This window comes from Balearica regulorum, chromosome 2 (assembly GCF_011004875.1).
Source record: "Balearica regulorum gibbericeps isolate bBalReg1 chromosome 2, bBalReg1.pri, whole genome shotgun sequence".
NCBI lineage: Eukaryota > Metazoa > Chordata > Aves > Gruiformes > Gruidae > Balearica > Balearica regulorum.
This window is the reverse complement of record NC_046185.1, coordinates 122,809,915-122,833,919: the sequence shown is the minus strand read 5'-3', so window position 1 is coordinate 122,833,919 and position 24,005 is coordinate 122,809,915. Positions and strand designations below refer to the sequence as shown.

Below are 24,005 nucleotides of genomic sequence, written 5' to 3'. Positions count from 1 at the left end.
CCTCAGAAAAAACATTACTGTCACTGTTGCAAAGGTGAAGAAATGGAAACCTAGAAATGGACCTAACAAAGACGTTAAATCAGGAACTTTCTGGCAAAAAAAAAAAACCCTGGAAAACAACTGTATGCAGTACAGATGGCAAGTTCAGTATCAAAGCCACTTCCCTCCAGTCACAAGAGTGAGGCTGGTTTTTTAACAGGCCCACCAACGAAAGTTTGACAGTGTACCAAAACTACCTTTTGGTTTTGTTTTTAAACCCCCCCACTTTTTTCCATAGCACCCCAACATTTCTCCTCTCTCCTTTCAGAGCAGGTGCCTGGTTAAATTTTTCAGTAGTCACCACCCAGAGAAAGCCAGATTCCAATTCAGGCAAATGCTTTTCCTTTTTTGCACACACATCACCCCCCCCACCCCCCACAGAAGAGGCTGCTTCAGCTGAGTAATACAGAAACACACATGCACAGATTTGCCATGAAAAAAAAACTCCTCACATTTATTTGATTAAACAAAAATAAAATAAACTGCATAGGAACATTTTAAAGTCCAGAGAGACACTGACTTTGTTTTAAGGCTGCCAGTAGCTGATACATCATCTCCTTGCTACATCCTTCAGCCTTCCCTATGGACCACAAAGATACATTCAGAAGCCTCCATTAACACAAGGGTTCTAACATTTTGCTCACTTATTCTACATAAAAGTTTGCACATAACCTGTCATGCTTTCTTCTCTGCAGTACTCAACATCTGACATCTACAATGTCACTTTTTGTCCAAGTAGAAACGTGATGCCCTTTTTGGAGCATGGAAGTTCTTGTCACAGCCTGTTTCATTATCAATTAGATATAAAAGCTCTGAGCAGCTCATTAAAAGCAGAGCACTGTCTATCCTGCTGAGACATTTTTATTATTATTAGGAGAGCAGCATGATTAATCACTAAAGTAGAAAAGAAACAACTGCAGCAGAAGAGGAAAATACAAAACCAATCGACTCAAGATGCCCAACATCCAAGGACTGACAAAAATCATTCTGGATCCCGATGCAAACCTGCACCGAGGCAACGCTACTTAAACACTGGTAATGAAGTTTTAGGAGATGGGGCCATACAGCTACAGTCAAATTAAAGGAGGAGAGAAAAATGCCAGTTTGTGACATTGATTTCAGGTGGATGACCTCCATTTTGTTCAAGGCTTCCAGTTTCTACTGGACTTAAATTGCAGGCACGTGTTCGACACCCTCACTGCTCCCAAAGAACTGTGCACGAACCAAGCAGCGCATGACAGGTAACGCACAGTACAAGAGTCACATACAGTAAGAAACCCCCACCAACTCAGGTGACTAAGCACACCTTACAAACTAGTTAAAAACTTTTTTAGTCATTTTAGAAAAGAAACTAAAAACAAAACCCAGAAACAGACATCTCTCCCTCTGAAGGAAAAACTACTACATTGTCTGAAAAGTACTCTACAAACCTATAAAAGGATTTTTTTTTTTAAACTAGTCTGGTAGTTCAAAAGGAAGTTACTTAACTACATCACTACACAGACACTTAACATTCAGTCAGTAAGGCTCTACGAAAAGAGCTTAAAAAATTATCTACCTGAGTTTGTAAGTTGATACAATCATTAATAGAAGGTCTAAGACCATGCAGGTACACAAAGCATTTTTAGAACCATTATTGGTTAAACAATGATGGAAAAAGATGCCAGTCTGGCTCGTTAACCCGTAAGATCACTTAGAGACATCAATGTACATTTTCCACCATAACATTTACCAAACCCAACACAGCCTATCGTTATTAGGGGTCGCCTGTACCCACTTTTGTCACCCCCTAATATGAACGGGGGAGGAAAAAAGTTTTTTCAATATAGTAATCTGAAAATGTGCTTCTGCAACTTTACTCCACAGGTAAAACAAGGGGCATGTTGCATGTCACTACTCATGTTGCATAAAACCCCCAACATACTGGTTTTAAACTGCCTCTCCTGAAAATGTCTGAACCTAAACTGCCCTCCAGGAATAGGAACTTGGTTGCTTTGTCATGGTGGAAAAATCCCATTGAGTCAAAAAAGCTACTAATACAATCACCAAGTCAAAAAAAATCAGGATCTTATTCCCTTCAAGCATTTGGTATAGCGTTGTGTTTACAGCAATCGTAACATTAGTCTTTCCAAACAGGACATATTTGTAGGCATGCATAAAAGTTTTTCTCTTGTAGAGAGAAGACCTAAAGGTCTTACGGACATTGGAACACTGCAAATGAACATGAAGTACGTCATGTCAGCTAGTAGTGTCATAATACTGAAAAAAGTTTACATCTCCATACTTCGTAGTGAAAACAGAACAAACTCAAAAGTGTTTCAGGTATCTCAGTCCAGTTTGCCTGAACTTACCAACATTTGGTTTTATTTACAGATTCTCTAGCAAGGGCAGCTTAATATTTCCATGGGCAGGCAGCAAAAACAAAAGCAAACAAAAGCAAGAATTCACCACATTGTACACACTTAATATCTCTGTTTCAATTAAAATGCTTGTCCAACAGGCAGGATGAATCCTTCCCCCAGGCAGATTCTCAATTATTTCTCAAACCTGTCTGATGCTAAATTGAGGTAGATGATTTACTTCTGCAAAGTGAGGTAGAACTTCAAGAAAAACATAGTGGCATCTCTAGTTGTGCATTTTGTACCACAGCAAACTGGGTTTCAACCTCCCAAGGACTCAAAGACCAAAGGTACAATGTTTGTCTAACGCAAGTACCAGTGTTCATTTTTTATACAGCTCCAAACTGTTTGTCTAAATAGCTCTATCTTTAAATACCCTATTACCTTTTGGCACCATTTGGCTTACACTCCTTTAAAAAAAAAAAAAACACAACACTTTGGCACAATTTTTTTTTTTCCTTTAAACCAGAACTGAACAAAGAAATCTTGTGATCAAAGTTATGGCAAGATAAGCCTATAAACCTGCTCTCTTCAGAAATTAAATTTTGGTTTAACTGCAACATAACAGACTGGGCCCGTTTTCCTGCAATTCCAAGGGAACGCCACATCCAAGGGCCTTGCTGTTATTTCTCCCAACTTGGTTATGTCTGGCCCTGATATGCATTAGTTTTCAGGTGTTGTCATCCTCCCTCTGCTTTTTTTACAAGTTCAAGGTTTACGGGCTTCCTTAAATAAGTTATCTTTAAAAGCTACTAAATAAAAAGGAGTGAATTATCTGAAGGACCTGCATCATTGAGTCTGCTTCAGTTTGCCACTGAAGTTCCTGCTTAAATAGTTCCAAGAAAGGACAAGATTGCTTCACAGGCTGAACCCAAAACAGCCATCCTGACTGCTGATAACATTTTGTCAAGCAAAAAGTTTACCAAGAGCCACTGGTTTAACCTGGCATAGTGAAATTCCTTTGGGAGTTCTGGTAGACAGGTCTGGTCACCCACATCTGTTGTTCCCAATGTCAGAGCTAAGAGAAAGAGGCACGAGCTCACCCTCAGCCTTCTCCGGGCCACTTCCACTAGTTCAGAAGATAACTGAACGCTTGTTCAGTTTGCAATCCAGCTTCAACGCCTTGCTTTTTCTCTCTGCGCGTATGTTTTATACTGGGGCATTAACCTGAGAACACACATAGCCTGAGAACATGCATGGAAAAACAGAGCAAGGTTTGAATCTCATTTAAGTATTACTTTTTAAAAGCCCCTATGGGGCATCTGATGTTGGCGTTGTACATTATCGCTACTTATCTTCATTGCATATAAAACACTCCATTTTATAAGCTACACTACCACTTTTCAATGAGACCAAGTGTGCTTAGCACTACGTATGACAAAGATAAGGAATTATTTTGGGTAGCTAAATAGTAGTGTTTTTAAAACAAAAAAGCTCCCCAACACGTGAGGTCAAACACTTGAGGTTTGGTTTGCAAATCCCACTGAATTAGCAACTTCTAAAGAGTTAAAGTCGTTCCTCCTCCTGACAGAGCTGGACCCGGGGGGTTTATGCAATGGCTCCAAACAAAATAGCAAAGAACAACTTCAGTGTCTGTCACCTACACAGTGCAGGATGGAGAGGGGCAAAAAAGATTTCCACAGTTCAACACAATCCTGAATGCACACAACTTTTTTTTTTTTGTAATGCCTGGAAAAAAATTCCCTTCTAGTCCTAGAGAAGGGGGGGAGGAACCCAAAAAGCATTAAAGCACAAGAGCATTTCTAGCATACTCCACTGTCAGCCACTCCAGTCAAGATATTGAGACCTGCCATTTTTTTAAAGACATGATAGGATAAATGCAAGGACACAGCAAACTAAACATTAAAGCTTCTTAAACCAGTTTTCTTTGGTATCTAGATCTTGCAGGTTGTGAGTTTTCACAGTCCAAGCTGCAAATAATTCTTGGACAGAATAACACAAGACAAACACAGACATCTGTCACAACTGGAAGGCCACCCCCAAGAAGGGAGGCACGTACACAAGCAGAACCTGAAAAAGTTGAAGGTAAACTAGCTTTCTCTCATACCCATATTTTGAGTGGCCACACAAATTTAATGACAGACATCTGTATAAAAGATTATCCTTTAAAGACTATTTTTAAACCATGCTATCTTAAGATTAAGCCTAACTGAAACATACTGCTTTGAAGAGTTTGCTTCCTTGAGGCTTTGGCTGAAAGGCAGCACAGTTATTTTATCTTAGTTAATTTAGGTGTTTTTCCTCACCCTTCTTTCAAAAGAGGTTTTGTCATCTCACGAATCTGTCTGTCTCTTTCTGGTCCTTTAGTTTAAGCCTCCTCTAAGTGGCAGCTATCTGTCTGCACACATCACATCAGGATTTTGTAGAAATCCCAGAAAGTTAACACTCCTTGGAGGGGAAAAGCAGCAAGAAGGAAAGTGCACCTCGTGATTTCTCACAGACTTGTAGAGAGCCTTTCAATCTCAGGTAACTTTTGTGCATGGTGGCTGGCAGAGATGAACCCTTTCCTTGAAGGATGGTTACGGCTCTTCAGACTTTTTGATAATGACTAGGTTTCGGAGACATTCTCTTGCAAACAGGTAAATCCCATGGCATTTCCAAGTCTAAGGGTACTGATACATAAAGTTTTTCCATTGCAGAGACACAGAAAAGCCCTCTGTTCCCTACTTTAACCATTCTTGTTTGCCACCAAAAGGCCTTATCCAGAGGGTGAAGCAACAGTTCTGTAGAGACCATATCTGCTAAACTGGAAGGCAAGAAACTGAAGAATAAAACTAAATACTTCCAGGGACTCAAAGTCACATTTGGCTAAAGAGATCTCCAGTCTCCAAAAAAAGTTTCCACTTCTCAGAAAAGCTTTTTTATATCCCTGAAATGGCTAACGTCCCCCTGCCTCCAAGCTTAAGGATCATATACATTTATTTCACACAGAATTCTTTGGTACTGCCCTGGAAAAAAAGCAAAGTTTCATCTTGATGCAGTTTGCCTTATGCTGGTACTGGTCATTTTTTACTTGGATCTGTAGCAAGAGATACAGAGAGCCACAGGCCCCACCCCACCCTAAAAACTACAGTAAACCTGCCTAAATTTTTCAGTCCAGCTCTTCAGGGAAGCCAGAGGATGAAAAAAAAATATTTTTGTCACTGATAGAGTTATTGCAATCCACTTAACACAAAAACTGTTGACTTCCCCAAAACACACCCTGAATCTCCAAAGCTGTGCTTATTTCTCACTTTTGGAAAAAAGGTACCACTTCTGTTCTAACAAACAAATCCATCAAACATTATTCCCTTAAAGTCTCTCTATGGGGAGGGGCAAAAAAGCTAGTCATTTCACAATAAAGTAAAAGGTTTTGATTTTCCCCATTTCAATGCTCCTTGTAACATCTTCTGTTATCCAGATTATGTGCACTGATAAAAGAAACAGTAACTTTTAAAAAACTAATTTAGCTTTCAGGTGAAAGGGTAAAAAGAAATATTCAATGACAAGATACATTAAAGGAAGCCTTGCTTTTAATCTAAACTTTACAACAACTGCACTAAGCCACTAAAATGAACAATTTGGTTTAAACTTAAAGAAATTTTGTGCATTTTCATCAGCTTCACTTTGTGCTGTTGGATTACTGTGTTTCAGAAAAAAATACACAGAAATGCCAAAAAGATGCAAACTTGCTCTTCCCGGCGAGTGAATCCCACTCACTTTCACAAAACGTTCAAAGTCATCTGGGAACAAGACGCTGTGCTCACCAGTAAATCAAACACACTGAGGTATAAAAAGGAGAACAGGAAAAAGTTCTCTGCTGCAGCAGCAATTCAAAAAAAAATCAACAAAACAAAAATCCCCCCTTCCCACGTCCCCACCCACAGAACTGCAGTATGGTCAAGAACACAAATTCTCTACAAACACCTACTACCATTTCATCCATTAAAAAAGTTATAGAGCCTTTTTTTTTTGGCTTAGTCTACAGAACTCACCACACAAACCACCTAATGTGCACAGCAACACTTGTTTGTGCATGAAGCCCCACGGCGGGGGGAGAGGTAAATCGTTCTGAACTGTGAGTGTGTGGGGATGGGGAAGGGGAGAGAAACCGGGGAGGGAAGGGAGGACGATGAGGTAGATAGAATTTAACTTTACAGGCTCACTCCCTGCAGAAAAGATAAGTACATTCATCTGTAAAAAAATTAAAGATGAGGTAGGTTTGAATTAACGTTGTATTTTTTCATTTTCTCTTAGAAGAATTTCCCTGAGACAGTTTCTTCCTAATTCAAACACAGATTAGAAGACGAGAATTCGATTGTTTCCGAAGTCGACCACGACAATCATGCCATCAGGGGTGACGGCTATACCTGAAGGACGGTCCATCTGACCAAAGCCGCTTCCCTGAGTGCCAAACTTGCATAAAAAGCTACCATTTGACTCGAATATCTGCACCCGGTGATTCCTGGAATCGGCCACGATGATGCGCCCCTCTTGATCGACCGCCACTCCCTGCGGGCGCAGGAACTGGCCGTTCCCGGTGCCCTCCGAGCCCAGAAAGCGTGCTGACTGGCAATCTGGATGGATGACCAGAAGGCGATGGTTGTTGAAGTCTGTCACTACCAAGTGGCCCTCGTGATTGAAAGTCACACCTCTGGGGGAATCAAAGTGCTTCCAGAGTGCCCCTTCGAAGCCATACTTGTTAAGAAACACACCGTCGGGCCCAAACAGCTGAACACGATGGTTCCTTGTGTCAGAGACCAGGATCTTGCCCTCTGCGTTGACGGCCACATCCCATGGGTAATTGAATTGCCCGTTCTTTGTGCCTTTCTCCCCAAACTTCAGAATGAACTGCCCCTCAAACGTGAAGATCTGGATGCGATGATTGTCCTTGTCAGCCACAACGATCCTACGCGAGATGTCACAGGCCACACCGGCAGGGCGATCGAACTGGCCCGGCCGGGAGCCCAGTGTGCCAAACTTGTGATGGAAGGTCCCACATGGTTTGAACACCTGGATCCGGTTATTACTGCGGTCAGCAACAATGATGTAGCCTTCTTTGTCTACGCTAACCCCCCAGGGGCGGCAGAGTTTGCCATCGCTGTCTCCCTCACTGCCAAAGGAGAGCCCTGGCAGCCCAATGCCTATATAGCTGCGCCCAGATTTCACCACAACTTTGAAGGGGCTGTTCTCAATGTGTTGGTTGCACATCATCACAGATACCAGGTGCTCTCCCTCTAGCTGCGGACGGTAGCTGACCACGTAGGTCCCGTTCTGCTGATCACTGACATCTGCCCCGAAAAGGTTTCCATCTGGGCCCATCACCACTGCAGAGATCATGTCACCTCCTGAAAGGCGTGGCTCACCATCATGGTCATAGCCTATCACTGTGAAAGAGGCCACTTTGCCTTGCAGAGCACGCTTGAGACCCTCCCCAGTGGCTTTGGTCAGAGGAGCAAAAGCCCCACTGCTGACAAAGCCCATTGATTTAATGGCCATATACAATGCCTGGTCAGGGGGAGTGAACATGATCCTGTCATCTTCCTGCGGCTGGAGAAGGCCTCTCACATTCTTCAGCTCCTGCACCTGAGCCAGCATGCGGTCCCGAGCCAGAAGAATATCCATGGTACGACCCTCCTCCAGGACCTGCTGAACAGCACTAATGGTGTTGTCCAGCTTATTTAGGTTCTGACGTAACTTTTCAACTTGCAAGTAGAGTGACTTAGCCTTGACTTGACGAATCTTTTCCACCTGGGGCAGGGGGGGCACAGGGGGAAGAGAAAAACACACATGAGGAAAGACAACCTGTAACACAGAAACATTTCCTAATGTTGCTCTTCTACATAAAACCATTTGTGCAGTTATTGCAGCATGTTGACATAGAACTGCAGAACAAGCCTCAAAGCTGTGATTAGAGAATCAGAAGTGAGAAATGGGTAAAAGTAATATTTATCCAAATCCAGGATTATTGTTCTCTCCCATTCTCCAGCAGAATCATACATTCTTACTCTGCAGATCTGCTGCATCAGTGTCATTTGAAAGGCAGGGTCACCTGCTTACTAATAATGATTTGGTTCCTCAAATGCTATCCTGTTTTCTAGTTGCAAGGTACTTGACAGATCATCTGAAGGTACGTCTTAAAGACTCCAGGGAGAACAGAGGTTACTGCAGGCTCTCAAGAAAGAGCAGAGGCTGAGGCTTCTCTAACCAGAATTGAGACCAATTTCAAAAGGTAGGCTGTTATCATACGAGGCTGAGGCTAGCAGTCAGCATCAGCTGATGCACATGGGCTCCCGTCATTCCCCTGCCTGCCAGAACTGTTTTCATGTGACTGGATAATACCAGACATCTATCTCCACGGATTTTTAGGGTCCAATTATTTTAATATTTTCTTGCAAATACTGGCAGTCATGCCGAGCTGGTGCTTTACAGTAGGATGCTTTATAACATCGCTTCAAATGACACAGAAGGTTGCTGCCAGTCCCTGCTTGGGGGACTGAAGCTCAAGCAAAAATGGTTTGTTTGTAACTATTTTATATAAGCCTGTGTTTATCTTTTTCTTGTGAAAAATCACTTTAGACCATCTGGCAAAGACACCTGCCTCGTAAAACTAATGAAACATGTAATTGCTTTATTGTTGCAAAAATACATTTCCTTATGCCTGAATACCTGCTTGGCTGCAGAACAATACCAGCAATTTGTTTTAATGAGGGACAACTCACTGTCTGAAGACTCCTTGGTTATATGCTGACTAGACAACAGATGTACAAACTTGCTATTTCATTTAAAAGTTCAGGCATGTAGGCTTTATCAACTGTTAAAAAAAGTCAGAGATGCTTTCTCCAACAGATTTCCAAAAGATATTACTAATCTTAGGTCTCAGCTTAATCCTTGACCTCAGCTTTGGTACCCAAAATTATTTACTAACATGCTTCACATGAGGGCTTAATACACTCAGCTTTTTTTGTTAGAAATTATTTACCACCACCAAGTTTCCTTTTTAAAACAATGTTTTATAACCTAAAGAGAATTTGCTTTCAGTGCAGAAATTTCAATAAAGTGCATTTATTCAGCCTCTTGGGATACAAATAGCTTAGGAGCAGCTCTTAATTCTCCTGTGCTAGGAATACTTCAAGAGAGAAGGCGACTGCCAAGCTTCTTGGAGAAGGCTAACAGTATAAAGTGAACTCATCTCCCTCAATCCAAATACCTCAGAAAAAACAGCATTAGAAGTACAGTAACTACATAAAGTGCATTTTTAATCTTGCCACTAACACTTATAAAAGAACTACAGAAAAACAAACTTCTTTAGGGGATTAGTCTCATTGTAACTAGAGTAGTTCCATACAATAAACACCTACCAGAGTGGTCATTTTGCTGGTAACAGACATTAAACCAGAAAATTACTGTTCCAATCAATGTTGATGGAGAAGAGGCAGGGAAGAAATACTTCAGCAGGATGGCACTGCTTCTTGGCAGCCACGTGCCTCACCAACTACACATACATACCATTCTGCCTGGCTCTGCTTGTACAGGCAGTGGCCACGCAGCACCTGGTTTCCTGCCACACTATCTGGTGCAACCACGTATTATAGGAGCATTCTCAATTTACTCCTAAACTTGTGGTCGTGGGACAAATCAGTTTGACTCACTGATCTAAAAGACCTAATCCAACAGCAGAGAGCAGGTTTCTGTTCAATTCTACAAGTGGGGACCCAGAGGGCCAATCCAAACTAATCTGTGTCAAACAAGCAGAGAAGAGCCATGACCACTAAGTTACCTTTCCAGAATAAGAAACTTTGCTGTTACATCTTGATTGAGAGTAAGTGTATTTTTAGGTGTGGGGACAATGAAAATTAGTTTTGCCAGGTTTCCACTAGTCTTTCTAAAAGAGGACACAGCACATACAGCTTTCCTCCTTTCCTTTGTTTATAAGTGGATCACATAAGACCACCCATATACTACATACCTAATTCTACAGCAGTGTATTAAAGAGGTTTTAAAGACATTCTTTAAACAGGGTGTTTAAAGGGGATCCCTCCTCGGGTCAGCACAGAGCTGCGAGGCAGAGCCACTACGCCAGCAGAGGGAGTGCCCACCCCACGCCTGGGGCTGAGCTTGCGGGAAGATGCCCGAGTCCCCACAAAAACCCAACCAGTTTCTCAGAGTAACAGATACCTTCAGCACAAGACCAACCAGGGCCAGAATCCAGCACCCTACTACCTACAGAAAAATGAGTTCACAGTAAACTGTAGTGTTTCAATTCAGTGTTCCTTGGGAAGATATCAGAATCTGGCCACATACCAGTTAAAAAGCATGTTTTCATCTGAAAAGGCACTTGTCAGTAGTTCAAACCACAAATAAGGTGCATACCTTCCAGAGCAGCTCACACTCCCGCTCTTCCAAGGCCTTCTTGTGTCTTGTAGTCACTGCTTTGACTTCAGACTGTACCACCTTCGCCTTCATCTCAACCTGCTCTGCCACAGCCTGGGCCTGTTCAATACTCAGCTGCGGAGAGAAAAAGACAACACACTTAGGGCTCAACCAAACCAATTAAAAATTAGAAATGCTGCTTACATTTCACTACACCTTCAGTAAAGGCACAAAGCAGCAACTCTTGTTTGTCTGGGCTTTTGGGGGGGTTTTTTTGTTTGTTTGTTTTGGTGGTGGTTTGTTGGGGTTTTTTTTAGCCAGGCCTTCACCCATTTCATACATCAAAGCCTGAAAACTGACATAGGCTTTTTTTTTTTTAAATAAATTTATTACATAGAGTTTACATCTTCATTGTACCATGCACCAACACCACAGGACTAAATTCCCTCTACACTTCCAGCAAGCAGCTAGTATAGACTTAAGACACACAAACTCCTAGTCATGTTTTCCTACAGAGAACCCAAAGTTTGTCTTGTCCCTCGAAATGGTTCAGATTGTTGTTGTGTGATGGTTCTGTGAGAAATTACATTGTGGCGAACAGACTGTTTTACATACGCATCTGAGCTGCACAGAAATACCACTAACAATGTGAAGTTAATCAATTTTAAAAGAAAAAAAAAGATTAGATGTCTATCATTAAAAGAATTCATATACTTATTCACAACTTGGATAGGCCAAATTCTTTAATATAACCTTGCAACACTAGTATTTTAAAAACATTCTGTAGTAGCATTCTGCAAATAGACAGGCAAATCTGAAGAATCACACTTCCAATGGAAAAGATTCAGTAGCTTCAGTGAACTGAATCTTTTCAACACCTTTGTCATACAGTGAACCAGCATTACCATGCAGATGAGGCTGTGAACTTAAGATGTTAAAAAGATACTAGTTTATTAGTTACGAAACTCTAGAACAAAATGATGTTATGTGAAGGCATTTAGCCTAGAAAAGATAAGGCTCAGGGCGAATCTTATGCAAGTACCTGAAGGGAGGGTGCAATGAAGACAGAACCAGGCTCTTTCAAGTAATGCCCAGTGACAGGACCAGAGCCAACAGGCACAGACTGAAACACAGAAGGCTCCCTCTGAACATCAGGAAACACTTTTTTCCACTGTAAGGATGACCAAACACTGTCACAGGTGGCCTACTGAAGTTGTAAAGTCTCCATCCTTGAAGATATTCAAAAAGCCATCTGGACAGTGTCCTGGGCAACCAGCTCTAGGTGTCCTTGCTTTAGCAGGGGTGTTGGATAAGATGTCCAGAGGTCCCTTGCAACCTCAACCATCCTGTGATTCTGTGACTGTACCATCAAGCATTTACTTTTTTTTTCTCTTTTCAGAAGCTTGGCACACAGCAGTATTTTATTTCTAGAATTTTAATAATAATTAACATACACAAGACACCTAAACCACTACAAACACACTACACATGACTACTGTTACAGCTTGACAGGCAAGAATTTAAGTTGTTGACAGCTGAGAACTAACTCAAACTCACCTCCATTTTTCACATTACATACTGAAAGCCATGGAAATAGCCATGAGTATTTGTTCTTAAATACAAGATTTTAGACAGACTTTACACCACCTTTCCCTCACTCTGGTCTGAGGAACTAGTTCATTTTAGAAGTTGTGAGCTGTTTCAGACTAGGTAGCCAGGGAATGCTCTGGTAAAAAACATCTTTAATCTTCAGAAATCCAGGCTTGATAAAGTAGGCAAAAATATAATTTAAAGGCTTTACTGTACATTCAGGGCCTTGTAGAAGATATCCTCAGTTTAATTCTGTATATCAGTATGTTTCAATCTAAGAACCACCTGATATAACAATCCATGAACTATCCAATGTGATCCAGCTTTGTCTAGAAAGACAGGGCTTTTTGGTATCTTTTATTGAATTAGTTATTAGTACTTCCAAAAGTCTGATCTGGCAAATTCAACAGCATCTCATTTATGCCAACAAAGGGAATGCTAAAACATAAAAATAAGAGTGTACTGTTACTTGGACATTTTCTTTCTGGGTAGTTATTTTAAGACAACTAGTTTCAATTAGATGTATTCTTCCAGGTCACATAGGAGTAGAGAACTGAAAGGAAAAGGAAGATTAACTCAGTCAGGTGATTAGTCTCTGGAGACAAGATGAAGACAACCCTGAGAAAACAAGACAAGGCAATGTTTCTGATCTTTAATCCAAAGAAGTCTCTTGCAAACTGGCAGAGACAAACAGGAGTGCTACTTGACAGCCCCTCTGCAGCACAGGGCTCAGCAAGAGGAGCATGTCCTTCAGCTGTTCCTCCTTCATGCAACTCCCAGGTCAGAGTCATCTTCCCTAGATTTTTAACAGGGAATGTCTTCAAACTCATGGACAGCCTAAATATCCCAGTCCCACTGGAGGCAGACTTGACCTGCCTTCACACAAAGCTTCTGACAGACAAATTTGACTCAACACTTCAAGTTCACAAAGTGAAAATCTCGTTATAACAATTAGCAAAGCAGACATGAAGTCACAACTGGCCACAGATTAAGGCTTCATAAAAGCCAGTAAGTCTCAATCCTAGCTGGAAGAGTCCACATGCAAGAATACCGTGCCTCTATCACCTCTACTTTGCTGTTCAAATACAGAACCAGCTTCTACTGCAGGGAAATTGTATTTCTTCCAAAACAGTCCTGGATTCTTTCAAGTACAGCAAGCCCTCCTCTTTCTCTTGAAAAGAGAAACACATCTCTCCTTGAAGCATTACGGAAGCTGTGCTATCTACTCATGTTCCAATTCTAGCAAGCATGTCTGCAAGAGCAGGAAAGTCCTAGTTTACCTGTTTGAGCTTTTTGTACAGCAGTATCCATTAGGACTGTGATCTGTGTGTATGCTTTCCTCATACCTTACGGCCAAGAGCAATCTCAGTTTTCCTCAATTCTTCCCTAAAACCAGAGTCCGCCTTTCAAGAACTCTATCATAGGAGAGGTATTAAATCCCTGTGGATGCTGTGATCTTTCATCTGTAGGAACTAGTTATGGTAGGGCAAGTAACTGTACTCAATAGCACAAGGTTGTCTACATGTCATCATCTGGATTTATTTTTACTTGCCTGAGTCTGAACAGCTCAGATCAGTGAAGGATGACCAAAACACTAAGGCTCTAATATCATCCAGGATATTGGCAAAGTTTTGGTCAAATTCCCATGACCCCACCATTCTGCCCAAGCAGGCTAGAACAGCTTAGGAAGGCTCACCAGCATCAAACACACAGCAACAGGCAGCAGTACAGTGGGGAGGGAACAGCAATAGGCAAGTTATCTATCTGAAGCAAAAGCCAAGAGCTTTAAGTACAACTTTCGGGAGCCTTCTTTACATGGAAATCCCTTGTTCTCTTTGATTAGTATAAGATATCACGACTCTGCCATGATAACTCTCCTGCTGTTCTGCAGGCATTTCCTGTGCAGAACTTGTCTCAGAGAGGTCAGCATTTTAGGAAACATGTGAAGCAGCAGCATTTCTTGTTCTGGTCAGGCACCACATAATCTTTTTAACAAATATTTTTAAAGAAAAGCAGCTTTTATGATGCACTCTTCTCATGGCACATCATAATTATTCCAGTGCTTGTGAATGAGACTGTTAACCAGTTCACATGCTTGGGAAACAGAAGACAAGGCCTGTGTTTAGTAGAGAATCTGTTCCAGTTACTGAACTTGATATCAACAACTAATTTGTTTCCTGCTATTGGTGATACAGTAAGTCACCTATTTCCAGGCGAGCCTACTCACTCGTGACTTCCCAGGGGCCCAAAGATGGCTGAGACACTTAGCATTCTATTACTGATGCCACCAGTGCCTTGTGGGGGGGGGGAATCTTTTGCAAATTTAGGGTTGAAACTGGTAGTTCCAATTCCCAGAGTTAAGTAATGACAGTGTTTGTGCAGGTGATGTGTTCCAGATGGCCACAGCAAAAGGAAACCTTGCAAATCAAGCTTCCAGTGGGGCAGACAAGCATGTTTTCATGAAGGAAAGCAATGCAGACATCCATCACTAGCTACTGCTACCGACACATTTCAGGACTTCTTGCTCTTCTCTATAAACCTACCCCCCAAATGGCAACAACCAACATTCAAAACACACTTTAGTAGGAAAGGACAATGGTATGCAGTATTACTTGCACTTTCAGGTTTCAAAGCATTTAATGAGGATTATTACGTGTACATTGTTTTTATACTCTGGATATTTTGTACAAACTTAAAAGGCTACTTCGTTCAAGCCTCAATATAGCTATTACTATTAATTCTTACAGCATTTTATATCTTTTAGACCTGGCTCTGCACAAACACACCCCTATGTAAAGAATGTCCCTGGCAGCCAGGGCACCAGTGTCTACATACGCTGCACAAAAATCAACCTCTCCTTTCCAGAGCAAGACAGCAGACCCAGATGTGCGCAGCCAGTTCCTATATACTCCAGCCAATTCTGAGTAATAGGTGAAGAGCAAAGTCATACTGGACACTAAGTGGCCTTTTGGACACCTCTGTGAGCTCCCCTTTAGCTGCACTTAACCACCTGGGGAAAAAATACTAGTCATGAGCTTACTACAGTGGCTCTGACATGGCAACTGGTGCTACAGCAACACAAAGCTACAAGAAAACCTACTGCAAGAGACAGAAGTAGGCAAAACAGTATCATAGAACTTGGCTGTACTTCTTTCTGAATATCTGGGTTGACTACAGAGGGGCCCAATGCAGGACTTATCTTGTAGAATTGATATTTTCATCCATTTTTCACATTTCCCATCTTCTATTGGACATTAGGAACTAGTTTCAAGTTAACAAAAAGCTTTCTGCAGTTTAATCTTTACTGAACTGACATTCCTATGGAATATTTAAATATAATGGTCTAGAAATACCATTACTCCAAGTTTTCACTAGTGTTGCTTTTTTTAAATGAAAAATTTGATCAGAAGCATACAACACTCCAGGATAAAGAAAACCACCACAAAGCATGTATTATGATGGACTACAAACAAGAAATGCAGAGCTACTGTAAAGGTGCTGATGCCCTCACTGCACAGTTTCCACAGTCCAATACCCAAATTAAATTTGTGTGTCCATGCAGCACAGCTAAAGAGGCCGAGGTCTCAAACAGCAGAGCTTGTTAATCCAGGTGCTAAGCCATGATGTTAGACTCTATCAATTCAGTTTAGAAAATTATGCATTTGAACAAACACACACCACTGTGGCAACACCACAAGATAAGCAGAGGCTGCTTCATGGTAACTGTATTGCAACTCACCAACACTAGCTTGCATGAGCATTTTTTAAAGGGTCCTCAGGATTTTTAATTCCATCCATCCAAAGATGTGAGGGAGGTATAGTTTTTCAGGCATTATTACAATATTTAAGTTTGCTAGTCTGAGTTTTCCAATGAAGGTGCAAACCTCTGGAGAGAAAATTCAAACTTGAAAGCCAATTTTCTTTTCTTCAGAGGTGATTTCTTCAGTAGTTCAGGGGTGAATGGACCTCAGGTAACAGCTAAAGAACCTTAAATACACACTTCCCTACCTCAATTTGAAGGATTTACACTTTAAACACTAAGGAATTTAAAAGGAAGTTAGTCCTACTTAAAGAAAAAAAAAGCTTTAGGTGCATATTCTCTGGCAAACCCTCTAGCTTTTAAAGGCATATTAAATACAAAACACTTAAGGAAATCTTTCCATATCTCATTAGCCTTCTTCCACCAAATGCTGAAAGTGTTCCATCCATAAATTGTTTTCAGTTCCTTATGGTAACAAAAAGATACAGAGAACTTGTTTCAAAGCACTTTTCCAATTTCAGAGCAGGATAAAAACCAGGACATAATAGCCAGCTTTCTCTGGCATCAAGAAGTGGATATAAACGAGATGTTCTTATACTAGAAGAATCAATTGAAAGATCCTGTACAAAGTATAGATGCAGTATCTTTACTAGGATTAACAGGCTTTGCAGTGGCTTTGCAGTAATATTGGTGCAGCTATGGCACAAATCACAGTAGCTGGACCAATTTAAAGGTTTCAGCCCAAAAAGTGTAAAATGCTAAGAAATTCTCACTTTAAGAAAAATTCTCACTTAAGACTTTTAAAAGAAGCTTTAATGGAGGGAGGGCTAGAGACCAGGTTAACTTGTGTCAGAAACCAACAAGCCATCACTATGGTTTGTACTGCAAGAACAGATTTTCTGCTTAAAACCTTCTGCAGAAGAGTAGTTTGGACAATGACACATGTCAAACCCATCTTCCCCAATAACCATCTGCTCATATGTTACACCACAGAACTCAGTAAAACACAACACAAAACAATACTAGAAATAAAAATAAGTTTGGCCTCTGTCAATATAAACCCTAGCTTTAGAAAAAGCACAATTGACTCCATTTTGTTTACAAAGCTTCATTCCAGATTCTTAAACCTGCAAGCCTGACTTTAAAGCCACACACAAGGGTGCCTGAGCTAACTCGCTGTGACAACCCCAGAGCAATCCCTTGCAGCACAGCAGTGCCATCCTTCTCAGGTATCGACCTCCCTGCAGCACAGATCCATATGGCAACCCACAGGGAAGCTTCCACTGAAGGGCAGAGGCTCAAGGCAACCGATCAGCTTTGAGTTTCTTTCAGTACACCTCCCTCCCCCTTTCCCTAGAGTAAGTGTTAATCTACTTCATATCACCTCCTCCACAACCTGGGAGGGAAGAGGCATTGCCTTAATGGCTGACCCACCTTACCACCAACTCTTAAATCTTTTGTGCTGGTAGGTAAGAGCGTGGGTCGCTCTGTTCTGTGCTTGACCAGTCTCACCACATGAATTTTAATTAAATGAGGAAGACTGCACTGTCAAATATCCCAGCAAAAACAACTATAGGCTCAGCTAGGAAAGAATTTGTTTGTTTTCCAATAAAACCACTTTTTAGACAACTGACACTAACAGATCAAATTGTATGTTAACATGTTCACCTGGAAATTGAGCCTAGATGGAAATAAGCACTCAAGGCTTTACTGTTATGCAAGTGCATTAGATTACACACACACATACATATATACAGTTACACATGTATAGATGTATTTTAAGCACATGACATTTTGAAGAAGCCATCTATCTTTCATCATAACAGATTTACGTTCAGTTTGTGGCCTGGTCCTTGGAAAAAATTCTGAAAGAAGACAGCTAAGTGTGCACTTCTAGGAGGTAAAACAAGGCAGCAGGACAAGCTCCCCCATATAGAAAGGCAGCAGTCCTGCTTCCCCCCACCCCATTAATCCAATGTCAACTTTGGCTTTCATATCATCCTGTGAGTCAATTCAAGTCTCTGAAGAGGCTAGAAAAGTATCCCAGCAAGGAGGATAGCTTTCCACTGAGACAAGAAACATGTCCTACACGCCACAGCACTGGGTCTTTCCACTCTGTTCCCTGGCACCATCGACAGTTCTTGTAGCACTCCAGTGACCCAGCCGAAAAGTAATCCTACAGAAAGGTTACCCTTTCAGCTGGACTCAGGCACACAACCACAAGTTCTTGTGCTAGGGACAGGCCTAGAAATACACGATCCAGGCCAGGACCAGTGCAGCACAAGGAAGCAGGGGAAGCTTTCCATGGCTGCAGAACCTCTCTGAAGAAAAAAGTCAAGCCTCCTGCTGCCAGGCTTATTTCTTACAGAGGACTTCAACTCCTTTGAAAAGTGAGGTTTGGACTTTTCAGGAGTGACAGACTAGATCAGGCTTCAGTGGATCAAGAGGCTGAAATGTATCCCAACTCGCAGCATTTTTTTTTTTTTTTTAAAGTCTGAAAAACAATCTTTCCTCCAAAGCTGCAGGAAGAGTTTAAATAAACATTTCTTCCTAAAAGCCTTCAACTTCGGTTAACCAGATACTCTCCAGCCAGTTGACTCATGGCCTGATTTCCTCTCCTGAAACACCCTTCAAATTCCACCTTTTCCCCTTTACTCTCAACCACCCCTCATCCATCCTCAACATCTCATGTCAGAGAGCTATCACTTTCAGAGCCTATTAAGAGTTACTAGTACAGCAGTATCAGTCCCACTAAGAAGTGTTACTACATCATATTACTTTTCAAGCCTCTTAGAACTCCAGTCTATGTTCCTCCTATTGCAGCTTGTACTGGCATTTAATCCTCTGTTGACTGTTTCCAAACTTTAAAAAAGCACTTAAGCCAATTTTTTTTTCATTTGAGTTTGGATTAAATTCATGCTGACATGCTGTCTCCTCCCTAGGATAAACATATAGCTTCACAGCCCTATCGTCCCAAGAACAAGGAAAGCTCTGCTCCATGAAAAACTTTCTTATGCAGCAGGCTCACTGCATCAACTTCTGAGTCAGGCAGCTCTGCTTTTCACTGCATCACATGCTCTTGTTGTCGACGTTGCTTACATAGCAGCTGTATTGAGTTGTATAGTCTTCCCATTCCAGCATATACACCACACAGATTACCACCGCCTCAGCTTGATCACTGATCTGCTCACTCACTACCCTTTTTCTGTACAGCAGGCCAGATTAAAGAGCCCACTAAACTAATAAAACTACTCAGCTCTTAAAAACCATGGCTCATTCTACAGAATCTTTACACAAGCTGCCCAGTTAACACTTCTATGATAGCCTCTTAACCTGGATGGGCTGTAGCTAGACCAGGGCAAAACTACACAAACTAAGTTCAGTTGAGCTGCTTGTTTGAGTTACATGAACATAGCCAGTACCACGCACCTTTCACCTGTACCATCATAAAGTAGTCAGCTCACCACAATGGCAGGAGCCTTCAACATAAAAGCCAGAAGAAAATGGGGGGGGGGTGTGTGTGAGCAAAATAAACTCAGTAGGAAGCAAGCAGGCACAAAAGCATTCATGCAATAGCAGCAGAATGGTACTGAATGATATTCTGCTAGTTTCTGCTCCAAGAGACAGTCCCTTCGTAGATGATTTATCCACACCAGTTAGATGATTAAGAGCCCTGGAGGTCAAAAGCAGTAACTTAATTACTAACAGACAAGCCCTTGTCTAGGACAGCCTGGAGAAATTCAGAACACTGTACCAGTGAGATTCTTGAAACTAGTATAATCCCTTCCTTCTTGCTCATTTTGGGGACACGTGAAATGTTTCAGCATGGATAGTGCTGAATAGCCTATGATCCAATACAGAACAAATCTTGGAAGGAGATATGGTTTGCAGGATTCTTTCTGAAATTTATGGCTTATTCTGACTAGTGAGAGAAAAAATGTCACATCAAAGGGATCCAACTTCAAAACAGCCAGTCCCCAAGACACACAAGCCCTACATCTAGTAATCTGCCCTGAATACACAGGAATTCCGTAGTGCTACAGGAAAGTGAACTAGGAAAGACTGACGGAGCAGTCACTGCCAACTGCAATAGGAGATTTAATAGATTCTATCTAGCAAGAAAATTTAAGAGACCCATGCAAATCCTCATTTACTAGAAACAAGCAACGATGGGTGGACAATAGGTTTGTTTGGGTTTTTTATTTATTGTGTGTACCATGCACGTGCCAGGAGCGCACACCCAATTCAGAAAGTAAGTTTACTTTCCATACATGGCATTCTATGAATTTTGTTTCCTCAAAAAAAAATCTTGTTAAATTGCATATAAGTGTTGAGTTACAGAATATCCAGCTTAAATCTAGAGCATTTGATGCTAACAAAACTAGAAGGCAGTAGTATGGAATATAGCTTCCAATCATGCTTTCCCCCATCCAAAGTCTCTTTATACAGGCAAAACTACTCCTAATATCATATCATACTGAAAACTAGATAATATTCTGCAAAAGTAACTACATACTTCTGCAAGTTAATTTCCTATGTGAATTCCTTCTGTAACTTGAAGCACTGTACTACCTTCCTTCCAGTCCTTGCCCAGTATTTATATTTGCATTATAAAACATAGCCGAGGTAGGATGCAGTAATAGGCAGTTATAGTATGCATCTGTGTGTACAGAGTAATCACTGTACAGAGATAGCTCCAGATCCTCTGCACAGGTGGGTTACAAGTTTTACACTAATCCAACAGCTGATTAGGATTTCATATTTGGTGGCAACAGTGAAGACAGAATCATAGGTAATTACAGTGATAGATACTGTACAGGCATGAAAGACAGCTGAAAGTAAGTCTCAGTTGTAAAAACAAAACCAGGCTTGGCACTGCTATACAAGATCAGAACTTTCTTCAAAACGCTTCACACTCAAGTGCATTTGTACAGAGCTTCATATATATGTGATTTACATGACAGGATTATGCTGCAAGAATGCAAAATTCATATAATGGCACTTTGTTTTCAGCTCCACAGCCACTGCTGTCAGATCTGAGAGAACAGAAGGGGTGAGAAGACTGACAGCAGAAGCAGAGAGTTTTGTGCCTTGACACCTTGCCCTGTAACAGACAAGCTGTGGGGGGAAAAAGGAGGGGGAGATAAAGTCCTCAAGTTGGGAGTATCTTACTTGAATAGCCTGTCGTCCTTGCTGAGCATCTGCCAGGAGCTGAATGGTGAGAGTCCTGGAGTCCTGGAGGGCATCTTGGAGGTAGATAAAGCTGTGACCCACATGTCGTCCCATGGTACATTCCCGACATATGGGAACAGAACAGGTATCACAGTAGAAATGCAGTACCTAAAATTAAAAAAAAATACCTGTATCACTATCTAATGAAGAATTAAAGAGTAAATAGTGCCAGGATGTAAAAAAAAGTCCAAAAGCTCAACTATAAGGAAGATGGTTAGAGGCAGTAGCAATAGGCAAAGACTTCACAATAGTTTCTCCACAGAGGAAGAGCTATCCTTCCCAGTAAGCTCCAAATCATACTCTAACAGTTAGATGGAAGTGTCATTGTTTTCTTTGCAATACAATACTAGGAAGAGTGTCCACATCAGCTCCTCTTTAAGAGCGGAAGCCATCTGCCAACACTTGCAGATTGGAGATGTCATCTACGGCAAGTTTCAGGTGAAAACTTTTCCTGCATACACAAACACCACATTCCCTTAAGTGGGTCATTTCATAATCCCTGCAATGGAGAACAGCAGCACCAACACACACACCTCCCACAAAGGGAAAACAAAGTATGCATGCTAAGAACCATCCTCGATTTTTTTTTCAAAATATGCAAAATCCCTTATGTTCAGGGTAGTGACAATATTAGGCAAGACTCCCTTCTGCCACTCCCAATAGCAAAGCAAAAAAACCTTTGCTATATGTCATAGTGTTTCTATGCTAGTGATACTTATACTTAAAGGTGCTTGAGTTGAAGGAGAACAAGACTGGTGCATCAGTGTGCCCATCAGAGCATTTGCATACTACAGTGATCTGTGGGTAACCACTAAAACCTCATTCTATTCACAAAGCACTTAAACCCCCTATATTCAAATCACAAATCAGTCTTACACAAGATATTACCCTAGGAAGTGGGATTCATTCATCAGCAATAGCAGTTCCCATTCCACCCAGTAGAGGGAAGCAGCACACAGAAATAGCATCTTCCATGGACATGTGTTCTTAGAGGCAAACAGAAATCAGCTGTTTTGTTTTCAAAGATGCAAATGAAGAGGTTCAACACAAGAAAGTTCTGTATTCCAAGTCTTGCTCTTAACAACATACACTATTTTTGTAAGACTGTAATATTAAAAAATCTAGATTCCTGTGGAAGAGCCAAAAATGCACTGTACAATGGCAAACAAGGTTTCATACTACAAACAATTTTTCTATCACCAGCTATTTGATATCTACCTCACAGAAAGGAGCAAGAGCAGAACAAAGATTAGACAAGTATTTGATATGTCTGTCTTCTCACAGCTGTCATCCAGCCACTCCCAATTCCAACTAACAGTTCGTGATACAGTGCATAACATCCCCCTTTTCCTTCTCCCTCAAAAGGAAGGGAGAGGACAGGACAGGTGATTCCCTCAGATTGCCTGTGCTGCATAAAGTGACATGTTAAGCTCCTATAAATGCAACAGCTGAAGTGGTATATGGATTAATTTCTCAAAAAGGGTATGTGTGTGTTTGTGCCCACATGCCAAATTTTACTAATTTTTTTTTTTTTTTTATTAAAGTTCAGTTTTGCTGTAGGGAAACTGAAACAGACTGTTATGTGTTGATTCTTGTTCAAATACTAAACCCTCAAGCAGGGTCTCAGATCCTCTGTCTTTTGTAAAGATGTAAAAAGCCGCCTTGGCTCTGAAATGCATTATTCAAATGCATCATCTTCCTCAACTAGAGGGTTCCTTGTCTATACACTGTGGTTGTCTAAATCTGTATACAATGTTCACTTGCTCATGCAGTTCTGTAATTTTGCTGTTGAAATTACAGGGAATGTTTATTACATGTTGCTGACTGACTCCACTTAAACAACTGAGAAGTTGAGAGAGAATGAAAACCAAGACAGGGTATCAAGTTAAGTCATATGAATCCGATATACTTTAAAACATACAGCAGGGATTTGGGGCCTCAGTCAAGCAGAGCAGCTGAAAGGAAAATGGTGACCATATGAACAGAAGTCCAGAAGCAAGTAAAATCTGTTATTAGTCCTCCAAAAATAGTCAACACCAGAAGCAAAAGCTTGGTAAAACACCACAAGTCAGTCCTGTTGCCCAGGCACTCCTGCTGCAAGGTAACAACATCCAGTGGTAAAAAGTCATCCAGCCGTTCAAACCAAAGAGAAACTAAGTTTAAGCTGTTCAGTTGCCTCTTGCCACCCACCAAAAATGTGGTGGAAAACATCGCTCCAGAGTTTACAATGAAGAGAGACAAGAGCCATAATCTCAAATCAGAAATATGCAGATTACATAGGACATGGCAGGGTAAAAGTCTTTTGGGCAAACACTCAAAGCCGTTGATATAACCTTCTATTTCTTTCTTATTAAAGAAAATGGTGGAAACAATGTAGATTTAAAAATCTGAGAGCAAAAGAGTTAAGAGGCTTGGGCAAAGAGAAGGGAAGGAAGTAGATTGTGATAGACTGATGTCCATCATTACACTGTTATTTAAAAGTCACCTTAAACACACACACGAGAAAGCACAAACGTGCAATCCCTACTGCTCTCAGCATGGAAGGGGGCTAGTCACCAGAAGTGACCTGGAAGAGTCAGCCAGCTTCAAGATGAACTAGGAAACCCCTAGAA

At 41.2% G+C, this 24,005-nt stretch overlaps 1 protein-coding gene across 1 annotated transcript in view; it reads right to left on the bottom strand.

Annotated features, from left to right (window-relative positions):
• Positions 1-465: 465 nt before the first annotated feature.
• The window catches only part of TRIM71 (tripartite motif containing 71), a 62,382-nt gene continuing 38,842 nt past the window's right edge, over positions 466-24,005 (bottom strand). The window contains exons 2-4 of the mRNA XM_075745727.1: positions 21,334-21,501; positions 10,812-10,946; positions 466-8,189 (exon numbers count right to left, since the gene is read on the bottom strand). Of these exons, the coding sequence (XP_075601842.1) occupies positions 6,738-8,189; positions 10,812-10,946; positions 21,334-21,501 (1,755 nt within the window). The 3' untranslated portion in view covers positions 466-6,737. The remainder of the gene's footprint in view (positions 8,190-10,811; positions 10,947-21,333; positions 21,502-24,005) is intronic.